Source organism: Thermobia domestica, chromosome 16 (assembly GCF_964235325.1).
Source record: "Thermobia domestica chromosome 16, izTheDome1.hap1.1, whole genome shotgun sequence".
Taxonomy (NCBI): Eukaryota; Metazoa; Arthropoda; class Insecta; order Zygentoma; family Lepismatidae; genus Thermobia; species Thermobia domestica.
Genome location: NC_137469.1, coordinates 78,822,752 through 78,847,077, shown reverse-complemented (window position 1 = coordinate 78,847,077; position 24,326 = coordinate 78,822,752). Strand labels below are relative to the sequence as shown.

Genomic DNA, 24,326 nt, shown 5'->3' with positions numbered 1-24,326 from the left:
TAATTGAATACAATTATGTATGTCGTATACAAGTATTCAGATAAAAGTAATAAATTTCTGATATTAATAGTATTGAATACTATGTTACGTTTACTTGTTTGACCACTAATTTATGTGTGCATTTTTTGTGTCTTTTTTATGAACTGAAATTTTAATGATGTAATTTTATTGATTTCATTTTCAAGTCTTATTAAATATCCCTTGGTCTTCAGAATGAATTAGTATTATATAAAAATTTAATTATACATAAATTAAATTTGATTATTAAAGATTAAAGTTATGTACAACAAATTTAATTTTGTGATTTTATTGATTTTATCTTCTTGTTAAATGTCCCTTGGTTTTTTTAAGAATAAATTTGCATTATACAAAAATTTAATGATACATAAATTAAATTTGATTATTAAATATTAAAATTATATACAACAAATTTAATTTTGTGATTTTATTAAATGTCCCTTGTTTTTTTAAGAATAAATTTACATTATACAAAAATTTAATGATGCATAAATTAAATTTGTTCATTAAATTTTAAACTTTATAACAAATTAAATTTTCACATTTAAATAGATTTAAAGCACAAATCAGTAACATAGAAATATTAGAATTCCAGTTCATTTCCAATAAGATGGGAAAAAATATCATCATATAAATCTGTGACTAAGAGCAAAGATGGCGCAGGTATTCAGTTGTTTTAAGGTTTCAGTTTATAGCATATTTAAATATTGTTAATGGATACTTACAGTTATTAGTGTTCTTATATTATAGAATACAATTTTTGTAACACAGAAAAGTATAAACTAGCTGTAGATGTTAATGTAGTGAAATTTTGGTTCTTGTAAAATAAGGAAAGAGGAAAAAACATCTGAATATGTAGCGTGAAAATCAAGAGGTAGGTCAAAATTGCAAGTTTGAGCCTGCTATTAGATGCAAATGATCAAAGATGTAACGTCATATACATAACGTTCCGGTGAACTCACCAACAAAAATAATCGTATTATGTCTGTACAGATGTTAATCTGAAACACTTTACGCTGAAACGAAAGAAACAAGCAACAATCAATGATTTTCATTTGTGTACCGAATAATAATAATAATAATAATAATAATAATATAATAATAATCATAATAATAACGAGAAGAAGAAGAAGAAGTGGAGATTTCATAACTCTTCAAATTCTATAGACATACCACATACGTTGTTATAATTACAATACCAGTATTTAATTTTGCTTTATACTAAAGCGCCTAAAATTATTACAGTATGTACAATGTTTCTAAAGATAGCCAATTCCGGAATTTTTACTTTCCGGTATCCGGAAAATAAAATCGTAATAATTCCGATGAAAAAATGTCGGAATTCGAAGAAAGTCTAGAATTTTAAAAAAATTCCGGTTTTGGAAAAATTCTGGAATTCGGAAAGTGAAAATTCTGATTCCGGAAAATTTTTGGCTATCTCTTAGTTTTTACCCTTTTTTTAACTTGTAAAAGTAAACGTAATCTACATACAGAGTATACAAATCTGATATATTTTTTTAAATTCAAGTTTTTGGTAATTTAGATTCTCAGTAGGTCACATTTACTATGGATAGTATTATTGGTTGTTACAGATCCATTGAAATCATTGATTCAAATTTAAAATTATTGATACTAATTGTTGAGCTGAAACCTTCGGCTCGCTGTACACTTTAAATTTATCTATTTTGAAATAATGCAGTTTTTAAGTTGCAATTAATTTAAATCATCACAATAGTTTCAAATCTGCAAATTAGCGGCATCTGTTGGCATCAGGCGAGCAGCGCAAGTAGTGCTATCTGTTCATTATTAGGAATTAACGTTATTCACAGACGAACATGTTCTTCTATTATGTTACTAACCGTATGATGTTTTTTTTTCTGATAACTTTTTTTTTACGTACATTATTTTGTGGAGACTATTCTTAATACTTAATTCTTTAACATTATTGCAATGTTTTAGTTCGTAATATACCGGTAAACATTTTTATAATAAAAATAATTTTCGGGTGTTCAAAATAGCCAGCTTCTGACTTTGGCTCCTAGTAATATTATTACTACGTGTAGAACTTGAAGAATATTAACCTCTATATTATATCAGATCCAGCAAAAAAAGAAGAAGAAAAAAGAAAGAAAAAGAAAAGAAAGAAAGAAAGAAAATCTTATGATGAAGTATTTCATTTTTCATATACAGTACTGTCTTGTTCAAAAGATCGTGGCCACCCATCTTGCTTTAGTCGTACGTTGGAAATTTTGATACTTTGGCTCTAAAAGATCTCAATTAGCCAAAGAAAATTCATATTTGTTTGATTTAATCCCAACTTAGATTGGTAATCAGTTTTTTTTAAACAAGTGTACATAACTGAAGTAGTTCAGTAATATTTTAACTTCTATTTAGCTTCTTCCAGTGCGTCTTATATCATATGTTGGAGACTCTGAATGAGGGTGAGTGAGAATGAGGTATGACTTTAATTTTGGAGGTTTACCCCTCCATGGGTAAAAATTGAAATTTAATCGCTACAAGCTAAGGGGGGAAAATGCCTGACGTTATAATTGTCGTATTAGTTTGAGATCTAGAAGGTATATAAACCTGGGGGTCAGCCAGAACTTAATAGGGTTGTTAACTTTGGAAAATAAAATAACCGGTACCCTCTCAAAATTCCGTATGATATAGGTCTAAGTGTGAAGTATTTCTGTTCGGACTCATCCATGAAAAGGAAATGTACTATCGTGAACAAAAGTGCATTAACACCTGTATTCTGCATAGCCTTAGTACATTCACTAATAAGCTCAATAGATATATTGTGTCATAAATGAGAAACTGAAATCGGCATTGATCATTTTATTGAATTTATCAGTAACTGCCACTTCTTTAAAATTATCGAAGCAGATGAACAAAACTATTTTAATCTTTACGTGACTATTTTGGATTTGGAAAATGAAATTTGTTCTTTAAACTTATGCTTCAACTACAGGAAATTACTTTTAAGAAGTCGTTTTTCACTTACAATAAATGTATAAAATTCCTTACAAGTAAATTTCGAATTTTCCCTGATTCAGTCCCTGTCGTGCCTAAAATCATCCAAAACAGATGAACAAAATAAATTAATCGTTGATAGATGCTGGAGGGTGACAGTTTTGGATTTACAGAATGAAAGTTACTTTTTAAATCTATACTTGGAACTAGATTAAATTGCTTCGTACTAGATACAAATTTAAATAAAACTGGTCATAAAGAGGCTGGAAAGAAGTTTGTTCCGATTACCGGCTTTAATCAAAATAACGGCAATACAAGATGGCCCAAAAGTATGTATAGAGACCAGCATCGATCAAGTATGACAGTTTAATTTATTAAGATAATGAATTTATTTGCTTTGGTTTGTTCCGAGCTTAAGATATAAGTGAAAATAAATTAAGAATAGATAAGAAAGAAACTAAGTCAATACCTGTATGGATAACAATAAGTAAATTATATAAAATGTCATGAGCCAAGCAGTATGGGACTGTATACCTACGTTTGGGCCACTCTGTATTTCCGGCCAGGCCGGTAAAAAAACCGGCCAGTTGGCAATCCTAGAACTTAGACTGTGACAGGTACAAAGTTTACTATTAACTTTCAAAAATATATATAAATAATAGCTTAAATTATTGTTATCACTCAAAAAACAGGGGGCCTAGATCCCTGGTTCCGGGATAGATCCGCCACTGTTGCGTAATTAAGAATTAGGACATTAGGTAAGTTTTCTTCCCATAACTTGTAACGATATTTTTTTTACCGATGTGACGTTCCTCAAGAGCCGCTACTGATTAATCATCAATCCCACTTCCTCTTAATCATAATCTCACTTTATGTTAACTTAACACAATTTCAAGACTCCAGCATTAACTGAACCTAAGTCTAAAACAGTCGCTACTTTATGACTGAAAAGAATTGCAATTGAGGGCACTGAGATCATACTTCAGAAGGTACCTACAACCTCACAAGGTAGGTTGACAGTTCTAGTTGCAAATCTGAAATCTTTAATATATATCTTTATATGGAAAGATACTTTCTAGAACTTCAAAAAATGACTAATATTCCACCTCCCGCCAAGCCTACTCTGAGTCACGATTGAGAAGTCATGTGCTGTGTCGTGTGTCAGCTAAGCTTAAAACATTGTGTGTCTAATTGGATTATAAAAGTCATTGACTTCTTATTATAAACGTGTTCTTCTGATGATTGCACAAAAGAATTGATGTCAGAAAACATTATGTTGTAGGAATATCTTCCAACATGTTTCCGGAAGTGGAATACTTAAGCATCATAACATTCAATCTGATGTGTGTCATACACACACACTTCTTAAAACAGAATGCATTAAAATTAATGCTGCCAATTATAAATGTATGTAAAAATTTAGATGACTCCAAAATTACGCATAGTCACTCCATGCATTTAATTGTTTCGAAGGGGACAAATTTACTGTTACTACTATTATTACTTTTATGAATAGTCGCATACGCATGCAAGCTGTTGACGAACAAAAGGTTGACAATGGGATGTAAGTAATGAAGAAATAACTTGATGAAATAATAGTTTGGAGGAAACGGAAATGCCTTCGAAAAAAACGCATAAAATGTTGCTGCAAAAAGACGTACACAAATATATCAAATGAGAGAGTTTAAAAGTAACTATGTGTGTGTTATTTTTATTGTAAAAATAGTTTACCGTTCAGATTTATTCCATGAAGCATACTGATATGTGTAAACGTGAGAAAACTACAATTAAATGTACCTATATGAAATGTGTAAGTGGACTGACTTATAAGACTACCAGGAAAAAGTATGATTTAAGAGTTTCAGCTATGTTAAAATATGTTTCATACGTTCAATACAAGCGAACAGTTTGTAATTTCCTTTCCTATATCTTCAAGTACTATAAATAAGATTTATTGTTAGACGTTGTTGCTGAATTAGTACTTGAAGTTAGTGAGTTATGGTATTATGGCATAAACTGTACTCACACTTGTCAGTAATATAAATATCTGATTTGCTTGTATTCTACCTGTGAGCATAAATTTAAGGAATATCTATGATTCCGATAATATTAATATAGAAGTTCGTAATCGTCAGACCTTGATTCAGTTGCTAGAGACGTATACGTTTGTAGTTGTGAGACCTGGATTTAGTTACTAGAGACATAGACGTTTGTAATCGTGAGACCTAGATTCAGTTATTAGAGACATAGACGTTTGTAATCGTGAGACCTGGATTCAGTTTCTAGAGACATAGACGTTTGTAATCGTGAGATCTGGATTCAGTTACTAGAGGCATAGACGTTTGTAATCGTCAGATCTGGATTCAGTTACTAGAGACATAGACGTTTAATCGTAGGATCTGGATTTAGTCACTAGAGACATAGACGTTTGTAATCATGAGATCTGGATTTAGTTACTAGAAACATAGACGTTTATAATCCTGAGATCTGGATTTAGTTACTAGAGACATAGACGTTTGTAATCGTAAGATCTGGATTTAATTATTACAGGCACCCTTACTGAGTCTCTTGAGCTTCATCAGTGAATACCGGCATCTCTTCTTGCTTTGCACATAGAATAATTGATTTAACCAGAATGTCAATTTCTTTCAAGCTTTAATGAACACTCGGGGATCCGTTGGAATCTATTTGTATATACTATACGTGTACAATTTCATTGAAATGCGTATTCAAAGGGAAAAGAGGGTTTAAATACTTTTAATAGTTCTATCATCTTTGTGCATAGAACGCATATTTCAGTTAATGAAATATAAAACTAAAGGTTATCATCATCATCATCATACAGTCATTACTGCCAGGTTACTTGCCGCAATTGAGAACCTTATGTGCTCCATGGTCTTCAGTTAACCTTCTAGTCTTTACGTTCGACTTTTCTGTTTCGATACCGTCCATCAATTGTAGCTTCCTTCGTCCCCTCCCTCTCTTTTCTGTCACCATACAGTCTAGTACATCCCTCGTAGTACTGTTCCTTCTCAGCCAATGTTCCAACCAGTTTCTTCCCCTTTTCAATCACTCAGCTCGACTCAGCCAATTCTCCATACTTCTCCACACCCACATTTCGAAAGCTTCCAGTCTTTTTTTCATTGCTTCGGCATAATGTCCATATGTCTGCCCCATACAGTAAAATATTCAATATTATAAGTCTTGTTCTCAACTCGTTATTCACAACATATACTTTTGTTCTTTCTAAATGCTTCTTTCACCATTCCTATCCTTTCTTTTATTTCACGTTCACACTTCATATCATCGCTAATAATACTACCTAGGTATTGAAAACCAGTCACCTGTTCTATTTTCTCCTTTCCTGCTTCTATATTTCACACCGACCACTTCATTCTAATCATCTTAGCTTTTGTCTTTTTAACAATCATTTTCATCCCATACTTTTCACAGCCTTTCCTCAAGTTTTTTAACATCTTATTGATTTTCTTTTCAGATTCCGCAACAAGCGCCAGAGAATTTATAATATCTCTGATAGAGTGGACATATTCAAAAGTAACAGATTTAAAATAAGCTGGTTGAATAGTATACTGTTAGATTCAGGTCTAAGACGCCGGAGCCGTTATTATGATGTTAGGACCAGGCTCTCTTGAAGGCGAGATTGTGTGGTGGAAAATGTGCTGTACTGTGAGGGTTAGTCTGGAATGATAGTCTGTGCATCCGACAACTGCAACGAATCATAGTTGAAAATCATAAATTATATATTAATCTTGTTTGCATCATAGCATCAATGGAAACCATCAATTCACAATTGAAGAAGGGTATAGAGACAGAAGCAGTATTATGTTAACATAGTCCAGTGGCGTATTTACGGAGCTATGGGGCTCAAGCCCCTCCCCCGAAATAAATTTATTTTTCGCATTCCACGTACAACAATAATCCTTCTTACCATTTCTAAGAATTTTATTGATTTTCTTATGCTCTTTGATCAAAAATAATACTGTAGTTATCAAATTTTATTCCATGTAAGAACTGCGTTGTTTTATCTTTCTTTCGTCCTTCTACTCTTCTGTTTCTTTTTCTTAGTTGTTATTTTGTTTCGTTTCTTATGTCATATTTTCGACCTTTGTTAGTTGTGATTCAAGTCGGGCGTCGTCAGTAACAGAAAAACTAAGAGGAGCTGGTACGGTTGGTGTTTTACACAAACTAAAATTCCAATCCAACTAATACTGTATTGTAGCATCAACTTGTCTCAACATTTTCTTTCAGGTAAAAACGTACACAGATAAAACTGAATATTTCCACGTTCTTCTAAAATGAAGTCAGTTAACTTGAAATGAGATTACAAATATTCAACGTGTGTTTGCAGGAGCGTCATTTTAGGTTTGTCTAGGCGAAAGATCCTCCTCCAAAATAAGAGTTCCACGTTTTTTCCCAGTATATTAGTAAACAACCGATTGAAATATATTTAATTCTCAAACTCAGGTGGGCAATTGTCTCCCTGCTTCCCCATGTTGTGCATAACCCCCCGAAACAAAATCCTATATACGCCACTGACGTAGCCTGAGATTGTGGGAAACTCTACAAATTCTTACTCAGGACTAGGATTGCATTAGTAAAAGGCTCTGAAATGTCAAACTTTTTTTTTTTTTTTTTTTAAGAAGATGAGATTTTGCAAGTATATTCGCTTATTAATCATTATTCCACGATTTTTTTGTACCAGGAAAAATCTTGTACCAGAGGGATTTTGTGTCTTTGTCAGATCTTGTCTCCGCAGAACTTGAGATCATCGTATTCACCAATGCAGGACTTGAATTAAGTTCGGAAGATACCACTTGTTGCGAAGTAGACTGGATTGAGTTTTACAAGCAATACTGTAATCATTATACACAAAAATTTCACTTTCTTCGCAATAAAAGGGTTTCACTTCTAACTGAAGAGACTTTTCGTGATACGATAAAAGAAACGACCGTTCAAAAACGAAAGGGAAAACCCGAAATATCGAATGGAAATTCGCAGTTTCATTTCCGCTCACCGACGTATTCAGTAACCTACTGTCTTTGAGCAGAAAGTGTGACATTTCTGAGGAACGAAAGGTTACGGTTTCATTACGGACGGAGACAGTGTTTTCGTAGTATTTGAATGGGAGTCTTGTGCAAATAAATTACAAAGTATGTCACCGCATAATTTATATATTTCACTGTATTTTGTATATATCAGCGAAAAAAAAAAGTGATTTGTTGAGTTACTCATCCGTACGAAAGATTTAAAAATTAAAATGTTTCTTTCAGAAAAGTAGTAGTATTGATTAGATGCACGGTTTTAAGGAGAACTGATATTTGAAGAAAAAAACTGTTCAATTTGCTTAATTAACTTGGAGATTTCAGCTGTGTAGAAATAAAGCCGGCATGGAATCTTATCTTCCAACTAGGAATTTTTGTTGCCTGTCTAACAAAGACCTTTCTCTGATCTTCCATTACCTTATTGCATTATGTGAAGTTCTCTTTCATGAAAACTTGCACTCAAGTGGAACTATATAGGTATCAAGTACTGTATTTTTCAGACGAACTATGTATCCCATTAACGGCGTTTAGTACCTCCATTTTTTTAGCTCATTGAGTTATATGAGGAATTAGTTTTATATTTTCTTTGAAATGAAATTAGTTTTTTCTCTTTTTTTAAGATCTGATGTTGATTTCTTTTCCAAGTCTAATTAAATATTCCTTACTTTTTTGAAATGAATTTCTGTCCCGGGTTCGATTTCCAGTGGGAGAGGACAGAAAAATTTTTAATTTCACAATTATTCATTTTCATTAATCATTCGTCTCCCTTAGCCCTAAAAGACAACCATAGGACGTTAAACTGAAAATAAATTCGAAGAAACTGTCTGTTATAGTACAGTGACCATATTGGACATTCAGCATTCAATTATACAAAATTCCTTCTGTACGTGCGTTCCCTTCTATATGCGCATGCACGAATTGTTAGCTACGTGCAATTCAAATCTCACTGTATGTATTTTTTTATGACATATAGAAAGGTTTATATTCTTCTGCATAGTCTAATGATTTTCTTTGTGTTTAATTGCAGAAAACCGAAGAAAGGTCTGTTCCTGTAGCAGTTCGAATACATAGGACGTTGGAATTGGCAGACGACAAATTCTATGTTATAACCTGCGGAAAGGCAGGGTTCAGAAATGCCAAGTAAGTCTATTATAATTCTTTCTTTTTTATCAAGTCATTTTACTTTGATATTTCAATTTCTTTTCTTAAAACCAAATGGGAAGGTTAAGAAGTTAGAGGAAACGGATAGGTAGATAAGAATGGTATTATTCACAACACTCTTCAAACATTCTGTTGAAAAATTTGGGGCCATTTGCAATCATGAAGAACATTCCTGTTCAAGTGCATTGGATGGGATTATCTTCTTGATAGGATTATTTTCTTCTTTGGCAAAATACCTAAGATAGGGTCATACGCAACTGTTAGTTTCATTTCGGTTCCTTTCTACACATTGTAAATCCACGTGAGTTGAACGCATATAGTGTGGGTCTAGAATTTTAAAAAATCGAGTTTCATACTGTCACTGCTGAAGAAACTGTCTGCGAACAATAAAAAAAAAAAAAAAAAATCAGAGTTTAATATGCGTTTTTACTAATGTTCAAATCGATTTTTTCGAGAAACTGATTTTTGCAAATGCTGATTTTTTTATTTAAAAAATCGATTTTCAATTTTCGGTTTTGGTTTTTGAAATCGAAATCGAAAAATCGTTTTTTTCTAACCGAAACCAAAAAGTAGTTTGCATCTATTCGATTTTTTAAATATCCGAAACGGAAAGGCCGTGGTGGCTCTGTAGTGGAGGGTTCACTTCTAGTCCTTGGTTCGATTCTAGCTTGTGTCAAGTGAGCTTCGTGGTGGACAAACACCGTGTGCATGGGTTTTCTCGGAGTTCTCCCGTTTCGTCCCACTTTCTTCATTCCACTATTTTATTCCTTTCTCATCATCACAGTCTCTTTTAGCCTAAGCGGCATAAACGTGGAACGTAAAACTTATATAAAGATTTCATTTCATTTCCGAAAACGGATGTTGTGAAATGTGATCCAGTCAAGATAAATGAAATGTCAATGTCAAATTAGAAATTAAGATCAAACTACATGTATATCTTCCAATAGTCAAGCTCAAGTCTTCAAAGAAAATTTCGAGATAATAAATCGAAGGACAAAAGTAACAAATTTTGTTATTAACTTTTGTTTTTCAGCTAATTACATCACATCAGTAGGTTAACTTTCATTTTCTCAGATAACAATGACTAATATAAGGAAAAGACAGACATATAAACATAATTGTGTGGAATGTAGGTATTTCAGACGGTTTATATGGCCTTGGGATTCTTTTTAAAAGCACGTTAAACACCTCTGGTGTTACTTAAGGAAAACCTATTACGAGAGTACGATAGGATCTCTCAAAACGGTTCTTAAAATCAGTTTCTTGTTTTAACAGGTATATGCGTGTATCTTTTTTCTGCAAAACAACTTAACTTTCTCCTGGATGTGTCTATACAAGACAAAACACAAGGAGGAAAAAAGTGGATCAGAAGACACTACATCTCTCTGTGTGTATAAAGGGAGCTTTTACTTTTAAAAAGAAAGAAAAAGAAATATAAAGAAAGTGAATGGAAGATGAATCGTTACTTAGAATTAGACTATATAGTCAATAATAATAATAATAATAATAATAATAATAATAATAATAATAATAATAATAATAAAGCATTTTTGTAGTATTGACTAGGGTTGCCAACCGTCGGGTATTTTACCGGACAGTTCGGTTTTTGACCTCCTTATCCGGTGTCCGGTACGACCTCAAAGCCAGACGTTAAATGTCCGGTAACATTTCCCCTTCTAAGTCATATTCTCTGTTCTATTCAGATTATTTTGGAGTGGAGGATGGAATCGTTTGTCAGTGAACATGGTTAAAGCAGAGCTTACAATTCGCTTTGATATCGACCTGTCGTGCGCGGAGTTTGCTGAAGAGTTGAAGGCAGGAAAATTTACTGAACTTAACAAAATTGCTGAAGGTCAACAAAAGTACATTTCCAAGATGCAACTAGCACTGCTTCATCCTCTGCTACATTTTCCAATTAAATAATGCATCCAGATGCAGCAGTGTCGTAGGGAAGGTGTGGGCCCAGCCCCCTCTCGCAAAGAGTTCCGACAATGTACTTTGGTATTTTGATGTTTGTAATGTTTTTGGAACAAACACCAGTTACCTTTCAAGTACTTTATTTAAAAAACAAAATATGTCACTAAACAGTTCCTAGACAAGCTGCGTTCTTCATTCTTTAAAAATGTTTGCATTTTGGAGGGCATGGAAATCAAATTTTCCAAGAATCCCTGTTGTTCAAAGGGAAGAAAAGCGAAAGGTAATGAGGGTCTATATGCATATGCTGACCTTGCAGTTAGTGTTCTACTGTTTGATATAGCAATGATCACAGTTTTCATGTGTCTTCTTTGACCCAAAGCCAAAGTTTGGAGACTGAGCCAGGCAATACTGAAAAGAATCAGTTCCATTCTAATAACAAAAAGAGATTCCGAAAAAAAAATAATAATCTTTACCTTAGTTCAAGGGCCACAATTGGCATCAAAGAAAGCGGCGATCAATTGATTTCGATAAATTTTCAGCAGCTAGTTTCCTTAGCCTGCAAGGAAGAAAAAAAAAAACGAAAGAAAGAAAGAGTAAAAATAAAAATTTTTCTTTTTTGTTTTGGTTTCATTTAGATGAAAAATTTTTTGAGGAAAAAGATTTTAACACGAGAGGGTGGAGAACAATAGTAAAGACGTGTAGCGTGTGACTATGTCACAGGAATCTCTAATGTTTGATCAACTAAATCAATTCAGAAGATTTGTTTGAGTTATACGTGTTAAGAGTGTCAAAATAAGAACTTACTTTGCAATTGTAAAATGTCGGAAGACGTTTTACAAAAGCAGTTAAAGCGGAAGAGGGACAATTGTGTTTAGAAAATTTTAAACAAAGAAACCAAAAAACAATGGAGAAAGATCTAAACAAAATATTAATTTAGAGAAAGACTCGAAAAACTTTTTAGCAAAATGGCTAACACACAAAAAAAGACAGTAATTTTGGCGAAGAAAATATCCAAAAACAGCAATCGAGAACCAAGTAAGAAATATCTAAAGAAGCCAACACTTCAGAGAAAGATATTATTATTATTATTATTATTATTATTATTATTATTATTATTATTATTATTAAAACTGAACCTGTCCTCCTTGACACACACACACACACACACACATATATATATATATATATATATATATATATATATATATATATATATATATATATATATATATATATATATATATATATATATATATATATACACAGAGCGTTCAAAAAGTTTCTATACACATGAATTGTCAGATATACAAACCAACGAGAAAATTATTTTACTCAAAATTTAATATATTTTATGGCATAAAAGCACTACGTACAGGGTGTAGCATATACACACACATTTTCACAGCAAATGTTGGAAATGTCCCCCATGATCCTCCAAACTTTGACTTGCCACGATTCAGGTGTATAGAGACTTTTTGAACGCTCTGTATATATATATATATATATATATATATATATATATATATATATATATATATATATCACTAAGCCCCCCAAAGAAAATTCCTGGCTACGCTACTGAGATACAGTAAATGGTATGTAGGCATTATGAGACACTACCAGCCGCAGCGAAGCTAGTAAGACTTATCTTTCAAGTATAATTCATGCATGCTATAATTATATTCCTAACTATATTTGCTTTTATTTTAAATACAATGTATTATTGGTGGTAGAATACAAAAATCACATATCCCGACTCAACCAAAACTGGAATAAGTACGTCTAATAAATGATTCAAAAGTAATTAAAGTTATTAAATTGGAACTCCGAATCCCTCAATTTTATGTGAAGTAACCACTTTCTGGTTGTTCACATTTTTGACTAGCAATGATGTCACAATTTTAAGGGTAGCCATACGTATTCGAGGAGGGTGTCCGGTATTTTCAAAAGTTGGCAACCCTAGTATTGACTGTTGTTTTCCGAAAGACGAGACGAGATAATTTTCGTGACGAAATATGAGACGAGACAGGGCTTTTCCAACAGAAATAAATATACCACATTAGCAATACTGTGTAGTGTTTTCTTGCAAGTGTCATAATGGAAAACTTGATTAGTGTATACCTCAGCATCAGTTTGATCTTAATAGATGGCGTGGTTATCGCTCATCGATTTTTAGGTTTATGAAAATATTAGTTTTTGTCGAGTTTTTCAAAAACTGCGCATGACGATTTACAATTAGTTGATTCAGCTCTGTCATCTTTGGATCATTAATATAATACTGTAGTATTCTACTGATAATACTGCAGAATTTAACGATACACCACAAAACATGCTTTCTTAATCCTAATGATTTCTTTCTACACTTTTGCCCTTATAGGCTATATTCCACATAATTTTCATGAACATGTTTAAAATATTTTACGGTAAACGTTTGTAGTGGTGTCCGTATTATATTTGTTTGAACGATCGATTTAAAGGCAGAAAATCGCCTTTGAAATGTTAGTTTAAATATAGCTATTAAATAAGGAAGAATCATAAAGGCAGAAAGTAATATTTGAAACGTTAGTTCAAATTAGTGTAACACGGAATGAAGGTACTAAGTCGCGTCTGAAACTAAAAATAAATGAAACATCGATGGATGATAAAAGCAATAAGTCGTATTTGAAACTTAGTTCACATAAATAAAATATCGATAGGTGGTAAAGGGGGAAGTCGCTTTTGAACGCTACTTTAAATAAATACATTACGGGAATGATTATAATGGCAGTAAGATGCTTTTGAAACGTTAGTTTGAAAGGAACATTAAACTCAAAATTCAAACAAAAATCCAAAGTATGAAACGTTAGTTCAAAATTAACGAAACACTGGATGATAAAAGCAATAAGTCGTATTTGAAACGTTGGTTCAAATAAATATAATGCGGAATGATTATAAAGGCACTAAGTATCGCATGAAACTCAAAACAAATAAAACACGGATGCATAATGAAGGCAGTAAGTCGTACTTGAAACGTTACTTCAAATAAGAAAACACGCTTTCATGAGGAAGGCACGAAGTCGCCTTTGAAACGCTAGTTTAAATAAATACAACACGAAATGACAGTAAGTAGCTTCTGAAACGTTTGAAAGAAACGTTAAATACAGATTCTGAAACGTTAGTTCAAAATCAAAAACACGCTGATAGACGATAAAAGCATTAAGTTGTATTTGAAACGTTAATTCAAACAAATAAAACACCAATTAGTAGTAAAGGCGATAAGTCGCCTTTGAATCGTTAGTTCAAATAAATGTAACATTGATGATGATAAAAGCAATAAGTTGCTTCTGAAACATTAGTTCAAATAAATAAAACACAGATAAAATACCAAATGTTTAATTTAATATACTCGCGTCATTGTTTTTTATTTTTTATTTTATTTTATTTTATTTTTTATTTTTTTATTTTTCGGATCTTGGTAAATAATAATACTACCTAGCATATTGAGAAAGAGTTACGAAAGAAAACAGAAAAGTATGTGTCCGTGTTTCATTCTGTTTTCCTCGGGAGACATCCGTGTGTTAATACCAAGAATCGGTGTGCATGAATGTTTTGAAGAATACACATGTACCTGTTATGTTTATGGAGAGTCACTGACCTTCGAGACTGATATAGTATATAAAAATTCTGTCCACATGGGCAGAACGGGGTAAAGGGAGGAATGAAATAAAAAATAACGGTAGTTCATTGCCATTTTTACCTTTTTGTTGTTAAATATCATGGTGAAAGGGAAAGTGTCACACGCTATGTGATAAGGATAACTATGTTACATGTTTTAAAAAATGTATTAATGCGTTATTATAGAGTGGTTCCGCTACTTTTCAAACAGACTTATCAAATTGATTTTTTTCCTTATATAATGAAAGTTAAAAAGATAAAGAAAAGAGTTTATCTAACATAACATTGTAAATTGTTGAGTTGTGGATATAGTGGATAGATTACGAAAAGCTATCTCTAACAAGTATTTATATGTCGAGTCAGGTCCGCAGCCAGCCCGAAAATGTAGTTAGGCCGGTAGAAGTTAGGGGGGCCCCGATCTAACCATATGAAATTGATTTTCAAGCCTACCGTGAAACTTTTAGGGGACAGTAAAAAATTAGGGTGAGTCGCCCCCCCCCTCGCCCGTGGATAGAGGTCTGTGTCGAGTTCTAACAATGGCAGCGATTAGATGTCAAAACTTGAGGGGCAACGACTTTGTCATTTCAAAGGAGTTTGATTTGATTTAATTTTTAGCTTGGCATCCCTTTCAGCAATGAGGCTATATGAGACGTGGACCTACAGTTTAACGTGGAATCCAAATCATATGATCTCCCGCCGGGAATCGAACTCGGGTCTCCCACGCCAAGGGAGCGTACGCTAACCGTTTATCCACCGAGGACCTCACAAAGGAGTAAAGAATAATAAATACCTGGAAGCCTAGTGTGGACTGGAAACAAATAAATCCTGCAAAGCCGCAATCGTGACAAATTTATAAGGGCTTATGTCTAGCTTATGGCATAATTATTACAATTAGTATATATCTTGCTGTGGGCACTATGTGTCACCGTTAGGAACAGATAATAACCTAATAATATATTTTTTTACATACAGTACATAAATAAAGAATATGTTGCAATTGAATAAAAACTATTAATTATTAGCAATACACGACAGTTTTTAGTGCCATAAAAGTTACTTTTTTCATTTTTTTTTTCGAAAACTACGTATGAGAATTTCCCTCAAACCATGGGTGCCGATTAGGAGGGGCAAATGGGGCAGTTGCTTCCCCCCACTTTTTGAAGCAACCCATTAATGTATACAGTTTAATTTGGAAATGTAAAGCTTTTGTATGTATTACTGGTTCATAGAAAAAATGGTGCCATATAATATTTGCCATTGTGTGAGTACGTACTGGTTGTCTTCCCGTTGAGTTAAGAAATCTACAGGAATTGCGTTTTAATTGGCACGGAAAATAACCCAAAAATTAACCTATTGGAGCACAATTCTAGCATATTTTCACTTCTCCTTACAAGGGCGCGATACGTAAGTCAGATGCTTTGGAACTAATTGAGTGAGCATTTCGTACAAAAAGAAGTTTTTCACAAGTTATTCTTTAATTGTACAAAAATTGACAATTCCTGAAATGTCTTTTCTTCTATCTAATAGTAAGAAATATTTATTAAAAAGAGAGTAACAAGAAACAACTTCTACTTTTTCCCGTTGTTTTGCAGTGTAATATACGAATGAAGTGGTGCGTTTAGGGGTGTACGAGTGCATATATAATAAATTTAGTGAATTCAACATAATCCTAGGTTTTAGGATTATTTTCTATAACTGGAGTGTGGAGTGATTGTAAGTATTTTGATGTGTTCCAAGAAAGTGAAAACTGCACCTAACGACAAGGAACATGTTTCGAGAAGCTGCAAAAGTAAATATACGTGTACGCACATTAAGAATTTCATTTCAATCTGTCTTTAATTTTCTGAGAGTAATAACATACATTTAATAACATGTATGAACATTAGTGTGCGCAGGACATTGGGAATGTGGGTGCCAGATCTAAAGTACCACCATGTGGAATGTCGTCCGCCCCCCCCCCCCTTTAACCTAAGAAAAGATAGCGTCATTGCACCCGATGCTGCCTCGGCAACGCAAGGCACACATGCAGACGGGAAATAATTTACACGTAATTATTTTGTAAACACTTCTTCTGACATTCAATGGTATCTGACATCCAGTCGTTACACCTTACGAACATAGCGCATACATTCTTTATCTTTCTTAATTCACAAAAAAATAATTGTACTGTTAACTATTATAAAATTAACATGCCATATTTGGTACGTATCAGTTAAATGTGATTTTCTGAAGTAGAATGTAGATCATTCTCTTTTCAGTTTGTAATAATTCTACATAAAAAAAGTTTGTCTAATGGGGGTGCCAAGGCACCCATGGCACCCACGTTGCGCACGCCTATGTGTGTGAATTAAAAATTAACTTATTCATTAATCCCCAGTTTGAATATAACTTTTGCAAAACAAGCCTCATTATTCATTACTATGATTAATATTATTCTTTCTATTTGTTTGTTTTGCAAATTTGTTATTAAATAATCTGATCACACAATTTTCCAAACAGAGTTTTAAGATGCTCATGAGCAAGAAATCAAATCTCTTCTTACATCTTCGTTGTTTAAGAGTACAAACGGCTAGTACATACTTGTGTCTCTCTTGTCAATTTACTTATAAAATATGAAATACGATATACAGTATTTTAACCTAAGAAGATAATATCCTATTAGTTATACAACCAGGGAAACTACTATTGATATACAAATTTTCAAATCATGTCTTGCCCGCTACTTTTAACGTTCAATCGCCGCCACTGTCTCAAACATCTAATTTTTTTTAGGTCGTGTTGTGGGATCTATCAATTCATATACGTACCGGGTGTATAAAAAATCCGGGGCTATAGACCACCTCCGTTACAAAGTAACGATACGAAAAAAATTGAAGAAAAGAGGAAGGTTGTTGGAAATAGGTGGTTGGTTTTCAATCTAAACGAAAGCACTTAGCCTTTGTGGGCCTGAACCGCTCCAACGCCATCTGTTAGCGACCGATTTAACTATGTCCAGCCTAACGACGAGCACGTAATCAGCGAGTTGTGTCGCCCTGTCTCTAACAGGCATATTAAGAGTCTTCATCCCAGCGAAATTAAAATATCGCTAATTTTACAGTAATTATGTGATATCTTCAAATAGATAAATGATAATTGAAATATGGAACAAGAGCGCCCTAGACAATATTATTTTGCGTGAGGTACCGTTATCACAAGTCACCTAGTGGCTTTCCGTTTTCAGCTGTTTAGAAACGCGAAAATAAATGCCGATTTTCAAAATGGCTCGAAATCGAAAGCAGATAAGTGAGTCGTGATAACGGTATCTCATGCAAAATAATATTGTCTAGGGCGCTCTTATTCCACATTTCGATTATCTTTTATCTATTTGAAGATATCACATAATTACTGTAAAATTAGCGGTATTTTAACCGGTTAACTGAAAAGCTCGAGTATATTCGAGATTTTAATTTTACAAATAATTTAAAACCTCGAGTATATTCGGGCATCATACGGCATTATTACAATTGATCACTGTTGAACGGTACAAAGTTTACAAGCTCGAATAGTCTCGTTCGGCAACATTTGTCATGTTTTTCAGTGTTTTCGCTAGGATTCGCTGTAATGCACAGACTGGTATCGACAGTACAGCGCATTCTGGTGGGGAAACTTGCAAGTGAAGTTCTTATTATTTAACTACTACGTGTATAAACAGTGACATGAATGGGCTTGCCTTGCAACCCTCATTGAGTCGCTTAGAAGAAAAAGAAAAGAAGGAGCCTGTGTTGCCAGTGTACGAGTAGCCTGTGTGTCGTGAAAGTTCGTTTCTTTCTAGCAACAATGGACAGCGACGAAGAAAGCGAACAATTTGATATTGAAATTAGTGGGAGTGGAACTAGTGATGAAGATTATGCAGAAAGTGCCGAATCAGAAAGCGACTCATCGGATTCGAGCGTTGATATTGCAAGTGCAAGACAGTGGTGTAAAATAGACACATCGAGACCAATTCTGCCGCCCCCACCACGCTTTCCTTTCACAGGAAAACCTGCAATAAATATCGACACACATACTGATGATATTCCTTACTATGTTAGTCAGTTTATAAATGACGAATTCATAGATATTTTGGTGACTGAAACTAACAGATATGCAAGGGATACACATGAAGTGCAATGGAAGGACACAACAAGAGATGAAATGTATATTTTTGTAGCAGTGATGTTATTGCAGAGCATAGTAAAGAAGCCTACATATCAAATGTATTGGACCAAGAATCCGTATTTTGCAACACCCATTTTTCGTGAAATTCTTCCGTATAAAAGGTTTTTGATCTTGAAGAGAAACCTACATTTTTCCAACAACAATACCTTTGATCCTGATACTCATCCCCAGCCAAAATTGAATAAAATATGGCCAATCTTAAATTTTTTATGCACAAAATTTAGTGATGTTTGTACCCCAGAAAGAGATGTGACAATTGACGAAAGTCTCATGCTGTACAAAGGTCGATTAGGTTGGGTGCAATACTTGCCACTGAAGCGTGCGAGGTTTGGAATCAAGACTTTCATGCTGTGTGAATCGTCAAGCGGGTATGTTTATGCCCTAGTAATCTATACAGGTAAAGATACGAAATTCGATGCTGACTATAAGGACCTTCCACAATCCTCGCAAATAGTTATGACGCTGATAAAACCACTACTTGGAATGGGATATTGCCTTACTGTGGACAATTATTACTCTTCTCCAGAACTTGCCGACATGCTAATAGCAAACCGAACAGACATGTATGGCACTGTGCGACCTACAAGGAGAGACATGCCACCATCGTTTCACAGCACAAAACTCAAGAAAGGTGACATCGCAGCATTTCAGAGAGGCAAACTTCTTGCACTTAAGTGGAAAGATAAAAGGGATGTCTGCCTCTTATCCACTATCCACAATGCGCAAACTGAAACACGCCGAAAGAAGAACAAGGATGTTACAAAGCCTACTGCTGTATTCGATTACAATGATACGATGGGGGGTGTAGATAAGGTGGATCAACACATAGCAAACAATCCTCTGCCCCGCAAGAGAGGTAAGAAGTACTACAAAAAGATCTTCTTCCATCTTCTGGAACTCACAATTTGGAATGCGTTTGTCCTATACAAGAAACACGGAGGAGAGAAGAATCCACTCGAATTTCTTATGGAAAATGTTCAGAAAATGATTGAAGACCATCACAAGCGAGAATTTTCTCCTAAGGCATCTGGTCGTCCGTCCTCAAAACATACCCCATTGCGACTTGTTGGTCGCCATTTTCCTTCGCTGGTTCCTCCCACCAAGAAGAAAGAAAAACCAACAAGATGGTGTCGAATGTGTAGCAGTGTACGTGACGTGACAGGGAAGAAAATACGGCGAGAGTCAAGATACATGTGTAAAGATTGTAATGTGGCCTTGTGCGTTGACCCTTGCTTTAGAGCCTATCACACTGCAACAAACATATAAAATGATATTCAGTCAGTTTTTACATACATATGAGAGTGTACTCTGCAGCCATCTCGTATGTCAACAGTACAGAAGGGAAAACCGATCATTCAGAATAGCGCTGCCAAATATGAATGAGCGTTTTTCTCTTCCCCTGTACTATTGACGTTTTCCCCTTTTCTGCACTGTTGAGATACGAAGTAGATGTAGAGTACCGTCACCGACGTAATATGCTTTTACAGAATACAGGGTACTCTGTAGCTACCTCGTATCTCAACAGTACAAGAGGGGAAAACGCTCATTCAGATTTGGCAGCGCTAGTATTGAATGGTCGTTTTCCCCTTCTCCTGTAGTGTTAAAATACGATGTAGCTGCAGAGCACCGTCGTGTATTCAGTAAAAGCATATTTTAACAGTGCTAAAGCATATTTTACCGGAGCTTTTCTTTGTAGTCTTCTACAATGTCATATTATAACAATAGTTTTTGTATTTCACATGGATTTCGGTAAATAAATGTTTTTCAGAACCATAACGAGTATATTCGAGGTTTTATTGAAAGCACATTTTAGGCTTACGTAAATCATTGTTGCCTTCAGTAAAAATAATCACACTGTTGCCATTCGTTTTGTTCCTAAGTGAATGTTAGAATTTAGCAATAAAAAAAATAGGTAAAAATTGAAACGCTTCTTTGGAAATAATTGGTAAGTTAACCGGTTAATTTCGCCGGGATGAAGACTCTTAAAGAGTTTCCTAGATCTAGTGACCGTAACGTCTTTTATTCGCGTGACTCCCCAGTTTGCCTTACGACGCTGGGTGAACACTGAAAATTGGAAGGCACAAGCAGGGAATCGAATCTGGGACCACGCAGGCAGGAGTCCAACGCTGTAACTACTAGACTACGGTGTTCCCATTTCAATCTCAATTAGTGAATTTTTTTAAAATCGCATCAGCCCTTTGGGCTCCACACTGGTAAAGCGCTGAATGTTAATCGAAAATGCGACGTTTTCAGTTCATTAGGCTGTTCGAAAGGAACGTAAGAGCACGCCAAAATGACATACTGAACGTGCACGTGCACATTCTTACGTGAGTGAAAGTAGATCAACATGAATCCGTTCCCGATAACGCTGTGTTGTTTGGTATGCTAAAGGCCCAAGGCCAACAACCTGTTAAAGCGACAACGTTGTTTGTTCATTTAACATAGGGGCCTTACCAATGTGAAACCCAAACGACTAGTGCGATTTAAAAAAATGAACCATTTTAGCCTGAAAACCATCTATTTCCAAGCATTTTCCTCTATTCCCATTTCTTTTCGTATCTTTACTCATAGGAAAGATGGCCTATGGTCCAGAACTTTTGATACACCCTATATATATAAGTAAAAATTAAAGTGGGATTTTACCTCATTAATTATACTGTGTACTGTCGTCTTCTAGTGTAAAGCTGTGTAGACGTCCCGGATTTGCATAACCTTTCTCCTCAAAAGTTGTTCATGATTCCAAATATCTCAGTTTTTACTAAAACATAAGTTAATATCATTCATGCGATATGAGAAAAAAATATACCACTTTTATTAGTCATCGATACCCAACAAATAAAAAATATACTCTCTGTTACTCACTTCTGGTGAGTGTTCACCTATTGTAAAATTAAATCTGATGTTTCACCAAAAAGTAAGTGCAGAACTATGACAACTATGACTATACTGTACATTTCTAAAAGTTGTCCCGCTTTTTAAGTCTCAAACAGGGAGCCCTATGCCAGAGTCAAAAATGAAAAAGTTAATGAAGTATACTGATTCCCATAGGGGAAGTCGCAGAGTCCCATAAGGGTGTCACGAAATTTTATTTAAATATCTTCAAGCATTTAGTAATTAACAGAAATCAATATTGTGACAGACGTGCCAGCCAATGTCTCCAGCGACAACAACAAACTTAGTACTACATACAGTCATTACTTTACAGCCAGGGGCGGATCCAGGACGGACTTCTGGGGGGGGCGGTGGGTTCTAATACTGCTACTTAGAGTTACTTTTAAGAGCGTCAAAAATAAACTATATATTTATATATAAAATTAAAAAGTTTCCTTTTCTGGGGGAGCGATCGACCCGATCGCCCCCCTGGATCCGCCCATGATATAAGCTAGACTATTATAATTTATATTATTATTGGTATACATATATAAATTAAACAAGTGTTTTAGCATGTGGTGGGAGTTCAATAAAGTGTGTCGCCAATCAAAATATTTTGAGAACCACTGCTATAGTTTCAGCTTTATTTTAACGAATGGTGTGTCCGCAGTGGCTCAGTGGTAGAGCGTTCACTAGTGGTGTATGGAGTCCTTGGTTCGATCCCAGCTCGCAACAAGTGGGCTTTATGGTGGACAAACACCGTGTGCTTGGATTTTCTCGGGGCTCTCCTGTTTCTTCTAATTTTCTTCGTTCCACTATTTTCATTCATTTCTCATGATCACCGTCTCCTTTAGCCTAGTTGGCATAACGTGGGACGTAAAACTCAAAGATTTCATTTTTTTTAACAGATGGGGTGGTTATTGTATAAATACATAATCAATGTTTAGCTTTATCTAAACTCTTTTTTGTTGATTTTATCAGAGATATGCATGAGAATTTAAATTCACGTACATCATTAAATTACAGAGTAAGACTATTCATGGCTTTGGATTGATTATTTTAACAAATGTCTGTATTTTCATTTATTTTCGATAGTGTCTGAAGAAGGATATGCTAGATATCCGAAACAGTTACAAATTATGGTTTAAAATAAAGTGGGTTTTAAGCTTTGATCAGTGTCTCTTTCGTTAAAATTACTGAGCTATCAAATTGGTATATCTCTCACCTTTCCACATTTTATTAGTTAATGCTATTAATATTGTAGTTTTTTTAATAAATAGAAAATACACATGAAATTTAATATGTATAATTTACTATTGTTTTCTTATTCCAGAAACGAGACATCATTGGTGTCCCTCAAGTTGTTGGAGAAGGGAAAGCGAGTTCAAGAGGTCGTTTACGGCCATTCATACACTCTCAGAGCTGATATCTCGCGACCAGATGGTAAGTAATTTTTAATAATAATTATATAGGGTTTCAGGAACAAATCAAGATAGAAGGTAGCACAGGAATATTAATCTTTAAAGTTTTGTGTGTTTGTGTGTGTCTGTATGTGTTAGGGTGACCAAATCGTCAACTAGAAAAAACGGATCACCTTTTATTTCTCGATAGGTTGCTACCCTAAATATATCTTTTAGCCTCTGTTCTCTCTCTCTTTTTTTGTATCTCTCACCAAAAAAGGACAAATTTACACTTTTTCGTTTTAAAACCTATTGAAAAAGTCGTGGAATTAATTAGATAACAAGTAACTATCAGCAGCTAACAAAAAATGAAATGTTTGAAAACATTACTAAAAATATATGAGCGCTCAAATCTGTCACCGACAGGATTTATAATTACTCTCAGCATTGGATTCCAACTCGTTTAATTTGCATTTTCTTACTTTTAAACATTATTTCACTTACAGCTAGTTTTCTTTTTACTTTCAGTTCTGCACCTTTGTTCAAGTGCGCCGATTTCTCTGTAACTTTGGGGAGGGGCATTCATAAAAAATACATATAACAATATATGTAACAAGAGAAAATACATATAAAATTATATATTCAACAAGGGGCCCACATTAGCTTTGGGGGCCCGGGTCTCCCGCCCCCCCAGGATCGGCGCCCTTGCCTTTGTTCCCCTTTCGTAGGGTATTACATCTTAGTCAAATCACGGAAACACTGTACTGTACTGATGACAGCGCCTCAATCTTCTATCGCCCAAAACAGAGAGGAAACGCAGGTTACATTTGTTCTTCATAAGCCTTTCAGCCCCTTGTACTGTCGTCTGCGGAGTGGGGAGGCCTAGGAGGGAAAACAGTGCAACCACCACATCCAATATCACAAATGTCGAAATGACGTTGCTCAGTAATTAGACATATTCCAATATAAAATCACGTAGCTTAGAAAGTAACAATATAAATTAGGAAATTTTAGCGATTCGAAAGGTTTTTTGTACCCACTGTACGTAAATACGGGACCTTTTGTCGTCTCG

At 34.4% G+C, this 24,326-nt stretch overlaps 1 protein-coding gene across 1 annotated transcript in view; it reads left to right on the top strand.

Moving 5' to 3' along the window:
- Window positions 1-24,326, top strand: part of LOC145673188 (uncharacterized) — a 279,284-nt gene that overhangs the window by 210,646 nt on the left and 44,312 nt on the right. Inside the window, exons 4-5 of the mRNA XM_081742657.1 lie at window positions 9,082-9,194; window positions 23,188-23,297. Of these exons, the coding sequence (XP_081598783.1) occupies window positions 9,082-9,194; window positions 23,188-23,297 (223 nt within the window). The remainder of the gene's footprint in view (window positions 1-9,081; window positions 9,195-23,187; window positions 23,298-24,326) is intronic.